The following is an 11,924-nucleotide window of genomic DNA, read 5'->3' as shown; positions in this document are numbered from 1 at the left end:
AGTAATGAAATTCCCGGGACACCTAAAAAATTCCGAAAAATAAAATTCCCGATTCTGTAAAATTCTCGATTAATGAAATTTCCGAAGAGCTTATAATATTACTGAATTTAAAATTCCCGAATGGTAAAATTCCCCACAGAAAATTGACGAATCATAAAATATCCGAATTGAAACAATTAATTTTTTTCATTTTTAAAATTTAATAAATTATTACAATTAAGTTTTTATTGCACTCACAAATTTTTTTATTTATAAAAAGTTTAATTGCTTATATTTGGGAATTTTCTAGTTCGATTATTTCATAATTCGGCAAATGTCAGTCGGGAATTTTCGAATTCGGTGACATTATAAACTGTCCGGAAATATTCCAAATCAGATATTTTATTATTCAGTAATTTTAGCATTCGGGAATTTTCCAATTAGAGAATGTTAAAGGGTCGGGAATATTTTTTTTTTATTTTTTCAGTCGTCACAACCCTTTATTAAGAAAAAAAGTGTGAAATGAAAATTTTTAAAGTTAATAAAATTGCCAAATAGAAGCTATTTCGTTGGCATCGATGAAATTTAAAAGTAAGTTGCTAGAATGCAGTCTAAAAGTGCTTCGTTTAGTTCTTGGCAGCGGAAAATCCGTCGTATCGAGGAACATAAGTGGCTTCGTTTCACTCCCTTATTGAGCCACCGAGTCAATAAAAACCCAGATATTTTTTAAATCCAAATATTGCTTCTCAATTTCTCACTTATTTTGAGAAGTCCTTTAACTAGAAAAAAATTTTTTTGAACCAAAGATAAAATAGTAGTTAAATTTTCCGTTAAAAGTTTATTTTCAACACCAAAAAACAAAAAAACTTTTTAAATTAAATTTACAGAGAAAGATATGAATATTCAAACTAAAAAATTATTTGTAACATTGTGGTTCAACAGTTAAGCTAAAAAGAAATAATTTTTATCAAAGTGGTTACAATTTAAATAAAGTCGTTTATTTTTTCACTAAAAAAGGGTACATTAAAATAAATGGAATAGTTGCATTCTCAGTGAAAAATTTATTTTTAACCAAATAAATAACCGTTTAAAAAAGTTGTTCAATTTTCAACTAAGTAGTTAAATTTTTATCTAGAAAAGAGAAATTTTTAACAACAAAAAATATATCAATAATAAATTATTAAATAAATAATAATAATAACTTTAACTGAAATTATGAATCTTCGACCAAAAAATAAATTTCTAACAAAGCCGATAAGCTTTCAACCAAGTAGTTGAATTTTTAACTAAAACAAATACATTTCAAACTAAAAATTTAATAATTAATTTCTTAACCAAGATTAGATTGAAAGCCAAAAGAAATACATTTTCAGCAATTTAGTTTAATTTTTAAATAGAGAGATCAATTTTTATTAAAAATCATTATTTTTTCACCAAAGTCGTTGAATTTTCTAATAAAAAGGTAAATTTTGGATCAAAAGTAATTAAACAAAAAAATTAAACAAAAAAAAGAACAAATTTTGAACAAAATAGTTTACTTTTTAACCAAATACTTACATTTTCAACCAAAAAGATGAATTTTCAACCCAGAAGATTTATTTCCTACCAAAAGAATCAAATTTTTAATAAAATAAATGTATTTTCAACTAAAAAAGATTATTTTTCAACCAAAAATCAAATATTTAAATTTAAAATTGAAAACATTAATTTCCAACAACAAGAAAAAACGAAATTCCAACAAAATTTTATATAACTCGAATAAAAAACAATCAAATAGTTTCATTTTTAAACAAAAAATATGAATTTTTAATCTAGAAAAACTAAGCAGTGTCTTAAAAAACAGTTTTTTAATTTTTGGCCAAGAGCACTAAAATTAAAAAAAAAGAACGCATATTCAAAAAAAAAATTGAATTTATAACCAATCAGAATCTCAACTAAAATAATGAATCTTCAAACAAAACAATAAATTCTTATCAAATGAGATCGAATTTCAACCAAATATTTGAATTTTCCAGTAAAAAATATGAGTTTATTGCCAAACAAGGAATAGTTCAAATATCAACGAAAAATATTAATTTTCAACCCAAAAAGAAGGAATTTGAAAAAAATTGAACAAAGTTGAATTTTTAACTAAAAATTGTCAACCAAAAATGGATTAGTTAAATTCTTAGCATTAAAAAATAATTTTTAACGAAAAATATGAAATATGACATTTCTACTAAAAAACAAATTTAATAGTTGATATTTCAAACAAAGAAGTTCAATTTTCGACCGGGAAAGATTGTTCAGTTAAAATAGAAAAATTTCAGTCAAAAAAATTAATTTTCAAGCAAAAAAGACGAATTTTTGCACACAAAAATAAAAATTTGCAACCAATAATTTCAATTTTCAACAAAGAAGCTAATTTTAAACCAAATAGTGAAATTGTAAACTAAAAACGATCCATTTTTGAACAATAATGAAAAAGTTAAATTTTCAATAAAAAAAAATTTTTTCAACTATAAAAGAACGAATGAACATTTTAATATTTTAATTTTCAACTAAAAACAATCTGCTTTCAACAGTTAAATTGTCAGTCAAAAAAATAATTTTAATAGAATATTAAATTAATAGGATAAATTTAATAGAATTTTATATTTAAATAAATTAACTTCTTTCAAAAAATCTATTTCATTCTTTTTTTATTAATTCAGTTCAAACCTAATATAAAATTAATATCATGTTGTCCAAGTTGGATCGTACATATTCTTGCTTTTTTAATTTACAAGAAATTTATAGTTGAATTTAAATGCTGAATATTATAAAATAATTTAAGTTTTTCTTTAGCCTGAAATTAATTTGATGCATTTGAAAAAAGTTATATAAAATTTTGCATTGCCTTTTGGTTCAAAGAGCGCTTGGCGGATTTTTTTTATTTATTGAATTCGTTTTCAATTACTTTTTTTTAACATATTATCGTGGTTTGAATTCTCTTTGGGTTTGAAATCAAAGCTGGCAGAACCTTATGTGGACAGTACTCTAAAACAGGGTCATTTTATAAATTAATTTTTTATATATGAATTTTTTAAATATAAAAATATAAATTTTTATCTTTCAGGTTGACCTGAGGCACAACGACGAGATTCGAGGCAGTAACGTTGTGGAAATTGGTGTTGACTTATCTGAATTTTATCCTTCCGTCGAATGGGACATTTTAGAAGTTCCAGCAGTAAGGTAATTTTTTTTCTTCATATTTACGAGTATAAATATTTATTTGAGTAAAAAATTTCAAATTAATAAAAAATAAATCCAAATATTATCTCAAGTTAAAAATTTCTAAGAAAAATGCAAGTTTCTAGCATTATTCTCAGAGAATATTGTTATAAATAATAATAAATTGTTTAGAAAATTATGGTTCTTAAATTAAGTTCATTACTTCTTTTCTTCAGCTAAGAAGTTTGATTTTTCAGAAAAAACCGCACCTTTCATGCATTATTTTAAGAGAAGATAGTAATAAACAAAAATACATTGTTTAAACAAATATTTTTTTCACAGGCATTGTTGCCTAATTGTAAAGGAAAAGTTGACGGAAAGTTGGAAATCTTAGAAAGAAACGCAACTTTCTACAATTATTCTAAGAGAATATTGTTATAAATAATAATGCATTGTTTAAACAATTTTGTTTTTTAACTTGAGTTAATTACTTCTTCCATTTAAATTAAAAGTCGGACATTTCAGAAAAAAGCAACTGTTTAGTATCATTTTAAGAGAAAATTGTTGTAGACAATAATAAATTATTTAAAAAAACACCTCAATAATTTGTAAAAATTATTACGTTGTTAACTTAACTTAGCTATTACCTTAATCGAATTGAAAAAGTGAAAAAAGTTGGAAATTTAAAAAAAAACTTTGTAGCATGAATCAAAAAGAAGATATAGATGTAAATAATAATAAATTACATAAACAATTGTAAATAAGTGAAGAATTGGGTTTCGCGAGTTTTTCACGCTAATTTTTTTTTGCGTTTTATTTTAATAAAAGTTGTTTTTATTTCATAAAATTATCCTAAATTAATATTATAAAGTTATTAAAAATCAAAAACAACGAAACTTTCTAGTATTATCTAAGAGAAAAATGTATTAGTTATAATTAATTAGTTCAATAATCAGTTGTTTAAAGAATTATTGTTGCTAACGTTAAATATCTATTGCTTTTATCTAAATGGAAAGTTGAAAAAAAATGTTAAACTACGACTTTCTACCTCTGTTCTAAGAAAAAAATGCGACACAAAATAATAAATTGTTTACAACATTTGAAAAATCTGATAATTACTAGGAATTAATATTTTACTTATTAGAAACAATTTGTACAGAGCTACCGCAAAAGAAAAAGAAATTAGTGCAAAAAACTCGCAAAACCCAATTTTTCATTTATGGAGGTTTTATGGAATCCTATAAAACAGGCATATGGGGCTGCGATTATGGAAAATTATTCCAAAACTAATTTTTGTTAAATAATTATTTTTTCAAGACCAAAAAATACCTATTTTTTTCAAATAAGTTGGGGGAGTGCATGTCCCCTAATTAAGGGGGGGGGGGTACAATATTGGATCACCCTAATATATAGATGCAAGTTTAAATTTGTCAAGACGTAAGTTTGATTCTTTTTACAGAAATGAAAAGTTTTATACGTGTTGTGACGAGCCCTATCTCGACATCACGTTCAACATCACCATGAGACGAAAAACTCTCTTCTATACTGTAAATCTCATTATTCCCTGCATGGGAATATCTTTTCTCACGGTGTTGGTATTTTACCTTCCCAGTGATAGCGGCGAAAAGGTGAGTAATTTTTCATTTTCTTCATAAAGTTGATTAAAAATGAAAATAATCTTTCCCAACTACTTCCTTCCCCACTTCTGCCTCTTCTTGTTTCGCCAGCTACACTCCCCTTTCCCTACTCCCCTTCTTCAACCATCACTTCCTCTCCTGTAGACACCGTCATCTCTGATAATTTCCCCTACTTCCCTTCATTTTCACACATTTCACCTCTCCATAATTTTACTTCGATTCCCCTACTTCCCCTGTCTTCATTTCCCCTCACTTCCCCTACTTCTCCTGTCATCATTTCCCATAAATTTCCCTAGTTCCCCTTCCCAAATTTTCCCTCAGTTTTCCTACTTCCTCTATACACATTTACCCTTATTTTCCTACTTCCCCTCCTCTCATTTTCCTCAATTCCCATACTTTTGAACTAATGAACCAATTAACGGAGTAACTAACGAACTAAATAATGAACCAACTAATGAACGAACTAATTAACGCACCAACGAAGGTAGCAACTAATTATAGAGATCACAAGCGAACTAACGAACTATCCAGCTAATGAACAAACTAACTAATAAACGGACTATTTGACGAATGATCTAAACAACTGATGAAATAACTAACAAATGAACTAATTAACGAACTATCCAGCTAATGAACAAACCAACTAACTAACGAAATAATTAATGAACGAACTGAATAACTAAAGAACTGACTGACGAAATAACTAACGAGCTCACAAACTAACTAAAGAACTAAGTAACGAACTAATTAAAAAATAACTAAATGGATTGAAAACCAACTGACGAGCTAACTAACGAACCAACTAACGAACCATCTAACAAACCAAGTAATGAACGTAGGAACTATCTGACGATCTCACAAACGAACTATCTAACTAACGGAAGGACGAACTAACTCACTGAAGAACTAATTCAAGAACTAATGAACTAAATAACTAATTACCCAACCAACTAACAAACCAACTAAATACCTAAAGTAATAACTGATGAAATAGCTGACTAGCTAATTAATTAACCAGCCTAAGGAACTAACTAACTAACGAAAGAACTAAATAACTAAAGTACTAACTAATGAAATAACTGACGAGCTGACTGACTAACCAACGAACTAACGAGCTCAGAAACTAACTAACAAACGAACTTAATAAGGAATTGAATGACAAAACAAATAACTAACGAACTCATGAAATAACTATCTAACGAACTAACGAACGAACGAGTGAACGATCTGAATAAATAAAGAACAAACTAGCTAAATAACTAAAGAACTAAGTAACGAAACATCTAACGAACTAGCGAAGAAACTAACTAAGGAACGAACTAAATAACTTCAGAAATAATTTATGAAGTAACTAACTAACGAGATGACGACTTAACTAACCTGAGAACACACTAATTAACGAACTAATCAACTAAAAAGAAAAAAAAATGGAATAAATAACCTAAGAGCTAACTGACAAAAAAACTAGCAAACTAACGATCAAATAACAAACCTACGAACGAAATAACGAGCTCACGAATGAACAAAATGATGAACTAACTGACTAAGAATGAACTAACTAACTAAAAAACGAACAAACTAATAAACTAACTAACGAAGAAACTAACTAAATAACGAACGAACTAACGACCAAGCGAACGAATTAACTAAATAACTAAAGAACTAATTTACGAGTTAACTAATTAAACAACTAACGAACTATCTAACGAAGCAACTAACGAACCAACTATCTAACGAGCTCACAAATGAACTAACTAATGAATTATCTAACTAACGAAATAACTAAATAACTCACTAAAGAACTACTGGACAAACTTATGAACTAACGAACGAACCAACTAAAGCACCAAATAACAAATCAAATAACAAACCAACCGACAAACGAACTAACTAACGATCTCTCTTACTAACTAACTCATGAACTCATTGAGGAAATAATTAATGAAGTAAATAACTAACGTGCGTACGAAAAAACTGTTTCACGACCTAACTAACGAACGAAAGAGCGAACGAATTAAATAACTAAAGAACATACTAACTTAATAACTAAAGAACTAACTGACGAGCTCACAAATGAACAAAATGATGAACTATCTAACTAAAGAACGAACTAAACAACTAAAAAACGAACAAAATAATAAACTAACTAACGAACAAACTAAATAAATAACGAACTGAGTAACTAACAGACGAACAAACTAATTAAGCAAATAAAAAAAGAACTAATTCAGGAGCTAACTAACGAACCAATTAAAGAACCATTTAACGAACTATCTAACTAACGAAAGACCGAACTAACTAACTAAAGAACTAATTGGCGAACTGATGAACTAATGAACGAACTAAATAACTAAAGTACTAACTGATGAAATAACTGACGAACTAACTAACTAACGAATTAACGAGCTGTGAAACTAACTAAAACATGAACTTATTAAGGAAATAATTAACGAACGAGCTTACGAACAAACTATTTAACGGCCTAACGAACGAACCACATAGTGAACGAATTATATAGTTGGAGAACAAAGTAAGCAAATAACTAAGAACTAACTGATGAACTAACTAACGAACGTAAGAGCTAGCGAATTAAATAGTTAAAGAACAATCTGACTAAATAAGTAAGAACTAACTGACGAACTAACTAATGAACTAACTAATTAAAGAACTAGTGAACAAGCTAGCTAACGAACGAACTAAACAACTTAAGAATGAGCAGAAGGCCTAACTAACTAAAGAATAATCAAAGTGACTAACTAAACAAATAGCGAACAAACAAATTGACTGAATAACTGAAGAGCTAACTGACGAACTAACTAACGAACTAACTCACGAATCAACTAAAGAACCTATGAACTAATTAACGATCTCACGAATGAACAAGCTAACTAACTAAAGAACGAACTAAATAACTAAAGTACTAACTGATGAAATAACTGGCGAACTAACTAACTAACGAATTAACGAACTCTTAAACTATCTAAAACATGAACTTATTAGGGAAATAATTAACGAAGTAAATAACTAACGAGCTTACGAACAAACTATTTAACGGCCTAACTAACAAACGAAAGAGTGAACGAATTAAATAGTTCAAGAACAAACTAACTAAATAACTAAGAGCTAACTGATGAACTAACTAACGAACTAGCGAACAAATTAACTAACGAATGAACTAAAGAACTTAAAAACGAGCAAAAGACCTAACCAACTGACGAATAATATAAGTAACGAACTAACCAAATAGGGAACAAAAAAAGACTAAATAACTAAAGAGCTAACTGACAAAGTAACTAACGAACTAATTAACGAATCAACTAAAGAACCTATTAACTAACTTACGATCTTAGGAATGAACAAACTAACGAATTAACTAACTAAAGAACGAACTAACTAAATAACTGAAGAACTAACTAACGAGATAACTAACAAACCACTTAACAAACCCTTTAATGAACGTACGAACTACTTAACGATCTCATAAATGAACTAACTATGTAGCTAACGAAATAACGAACTAACTCACTAAAGGACTGATTGTCGGACTAATGAACCAACTAAAGAACCAACTAACGATCCAAATAATGACCCAACTAATAAACGAACTAAATAACTAAGGTAGTAACTGATGAAACAACTGACGAACGAACTAACTAACGAGCGAAATAACTAACTAACACAGTGAACTAACTAACTAACTGAAAAGCTAACTAACGAACGCATGAACTAACTAACGTTCTCATGAACGCACAATCTAACGAACTAACTAAAAAACAAATTAACTAAAGAACAAACTAAACAACGAGCAAACTGAGTACAAAACAAACTAAATAAAGAATAAACTAAATAATGAGCGAACTAACTAAGGAATGAACGAAATAAATAATTGAATAACTATCTGGCAAAATAACTATTGAACAAACAAACAAAGGAACTAACTAAAAAACGAACTAGCTTATTAAATAACAAACGTACAAACTAAATTTACAAAGAATTGACTGACAAACTAACTAACGAAGTAACTGACTAAGGAACGAATTAACTAACACACAAGCTATCTATGGACCCTAATCTTGTACCTGTCCTGTTCTAAATTTTAAGTTTCGCCATATTTTAGCAATATGAAACTTAAATAAGGAGCTGGTTATGAACTAAATTTTTTATTTAAAGGGGGGGGGGGGGAGTTGCACCATATACTATGTTTGGTTTCCATGGAGAGGGGGGTCTTTTTAGATAAAATTTAGTATCTTTCTACGCTAATAACTTCATTTTCATACTTCAGACATACACTCTTAGAAAAAAAAGTGAATATTATCTATAAATACTTCACACTATATATAAACTTTACATAATATTTTCGCCTGAGTAGGTTGATTATCCATCATTTTTGGGTAAATTTTCAACTGTTTGGTAGAAAATTAATCTGTCTTGGTTTAAGATTTAAGGATTTTGTTGAAAATCTATATTTTTGTGGTTGATTTTAACTGTTTTTCATATAAAATTAAAATCAGTTTTAGTTGAAATATGAACTATTATATTTTTCTTTGAGAAATCATCTTTTTTAGATGATATATCATTTTGGCTGAAAATTTATATTTTTAATTCAAAATTGAAATTAGTTTTTGTAGGTTAAAAATTCATCTATTTGAGTAAGAATTCAACTATTTTCTTGAAAGTTCAGTTATTTGGTTGAAAATTAAACTATTTTGTTAAATATTTTTTGCTCGAATGCATTTTTTTAAAGTAAGGTTACAAATTTATCTTTTGCGCACGTAAGTTGAATGTTTATCCTTTTGGGTAAAAAATTAATCTTCTTTATAAAACATTTATCTATTTGTTTGAGATTTCAACTATTTTTCCAAAAATTATTTTCCTCGGTTAAAATCAACATGTTGAAAAATTTGTTTTTTTTTTTAAAGATATTTTTCAAACTGAAACTTTAAACATTCCATTGTTGATTGAAAACTTATCTTTTTTCTTTGAAAATTTAACTATTTGTTCGAAAATTAATTTATTTTGTTGAAAATTCGTCTATTAGTAAAAAAATAATCTTTTTGCTTGAAAATTTATTTTTGTAGGTTAAAAATTTAGCTAATTTATTAAAAGTTTATATATTTCATCAAAAATTCAAGTGTTTTGTTAAAATTATCCTTTTTGGTTGTAAATTAAATTTTTTGTTAAAAGTTTAATTGGTTTTTCCCAAAGCATTAATCTTCTTTGTTATAAATTTAATTATTCTATTGAAAATTTAATTAAGAGAAATTTTTTTCCAATTTAGAAATAAAAATCCATAATAAACAAAATTGATTTTGGACCAGTAAGCTAAAACAAATAACATGAAATTATTTTTGCCTATGGAAAATTGTTCTCTTTTGCTAAAGTTCAATTGTTTGGTTGTTAATTAAACTCTTTGGTTAAAAATGCCTTTTTTCTTGTAAATTGAACTTTCTGGGTTGAAAATTCATCTTTTTGATAGAAAACCCTTTGTTGGTTAAAAATTCAATTAGTATCGCAGTTTATAAAGGGTCATTTCTGAAATTAATTTACAAAAAATTGAATTTTGAATCTGGAGAATTTGTAAAGAATGAAAAATGAAAGTGAAGGTTGGAAGATGGTGAGAAGGTGAAAATGGCAGACAGAGCAAAAAGGCCAGAATAAAGAGCAGACCGTGCTTTTGCGTCAGGTGCATGCACTTTTAGCACAGTGACTTTTCATCCCTCGACCTTTCACCCTTTCCACGGACTCTCGACCTCGAACCGATATCTCGCAGAGTGCTCGCAGGTCGCTTTATAATTCAGTTATAGGTACATATCTTGTTTTATATTGGCTTTCACGGACTGATTCTAAGCTCATTTTCGAAAAGGTCAAAAGTCCTGAAAAGACTAAGTGACAAACAAAAGATTTTTTTCTTTCAGAAAAAGTACTAAATAAATTTTTTTATCATTTTTGTTATTTTTAATAACAATTCTTAATTATTCATTAATCCCACAAGACTTTTTAATAGAATGTCTTTTTTTAAGAGAAACTCAAAGATGGGTATTTGTTTATCAAATTTTTTATAAAATAAACAATCGGACATACTATTTATTGTCGATTTAAACATATTTATTAGTATTTAAATCTTAAAGTAGCACTCCGAATCATTGATTTGTTATTAAAAAAAAATTTTTTAGTGTTGCGATCTGCTAGAAATTATTTCTAAAGTTTTTGTATTCGTTGAATCAAAATTCGATCGCTTATTTACAAAAATATGTCAAGTTTGTTGTTTAATAACAACATTTATTGTAAAGCTTGATAAATACACTCTCCTCTCAAACTTTGTTCTGCTGTTAAAACATTTACTATTTTATTGAGATTTCGAAACTCAAATTTCTATTGTTTAGGAGTTATTTGTTATTTGTTTCGAAGGCCCTCCTAAGACTGACACAATATTGATCTTTACTACTGAAAATACGCTAGAGAGAAATTTCTTCGTCAACCTCGTCCTAGTATTTGTTTTCTTTTCTCCGTTGGATATATTTATAGTTATATTTTTTAACTTTTTATATGCTTATTTTGCCTATTTTTTATTTCAACATCTTTATTATTTTCCAAGATTCTGAGTATGAAAGGATGGAATAGAAGCTTTTTGACTGTAAAAGGAGTCTTACGGGATGGGAAAAGGGATTTCGAATTGTGAAAAATAGTGTTAGGGAGTGAGAAAAGAAATTTTGGATTATAAAAGGAGTTTGAGAAAATGGAAAACGGGATTCTGAATTATAAAATAAATTTTACAGAGTGGAAAACAAGAATTTTTATTGTAAAAAATTCAGGGGGAAAGGGGACTTTTGATTGTGAAAGAAATTAGAGCAGATGGAAAAGGCAATTTTTTATTTTCAAAGTACTGTTAGGGGATTTGAAAGGAGATTTTTGGGTATAAAGAAGAGTCTGAGTTGATAGAAAAGGGAATCTTAAATTGTAAAAAGAGTCCGAGAGGATGAAAAATGGGATTTTTCATGAAAAAAGGAGTCTGTTGGGAGTGGGAAAAGGAATTTTGGATTGCAAAAGGAATTTGAGAAGATGGAAAACGGGATTGTGAATTATAAAATCAATTTTACAAAGTGGAAACGAAGAATT

At 27.7% G+C, this 11,924-nt stretch overlaps 1 protein-coding gene across 1 annotated transcript in view; it reads left to right on the top strand.

Moving 5' to 3' along the window:
- Positions 1 to 11,924, top strand: part of LOC117181446 (acetylcholine receptor subunit alpha-like) — a 140,263-nt gene that overhangs the window by 115,082 nt on the left and 13,257 nt on the right. The window contains exons 7-8 of the mRNA XM_033374103.1: positions 3,077 to 3,192; positions 4,631 to 4,799. Coding sequence (XP_033229994.1) covers positions 3,077 to 3,192; positions 4,631 to 4,799 — 285 coding nt within the window. The remainder of the gene's footprint in view (positions 1 to 3,076; positions 3,193 to 4,630; positions 4,800 to 11,924) is intronic.

Source organism: Belonocnema kinseyi, chromosome 10, assembly GCF_010883055.1.
Source record: "Belonocnema kinseyi isolate 2016_QV_RU_SX_M_011 chromosome 10, B_treatae_v1, whole genome shotgun sequence".
NCBI classification, from domain to species: Eukaryota; Metazoa; Arthropoda; class Insecta; order Hymenoptera; family Cynipidae; genus Belonocnema; species Belonocnema kinseyi.
This window is presented reverse-complemented; position numbering and strand designations above follow the sequence as displayed.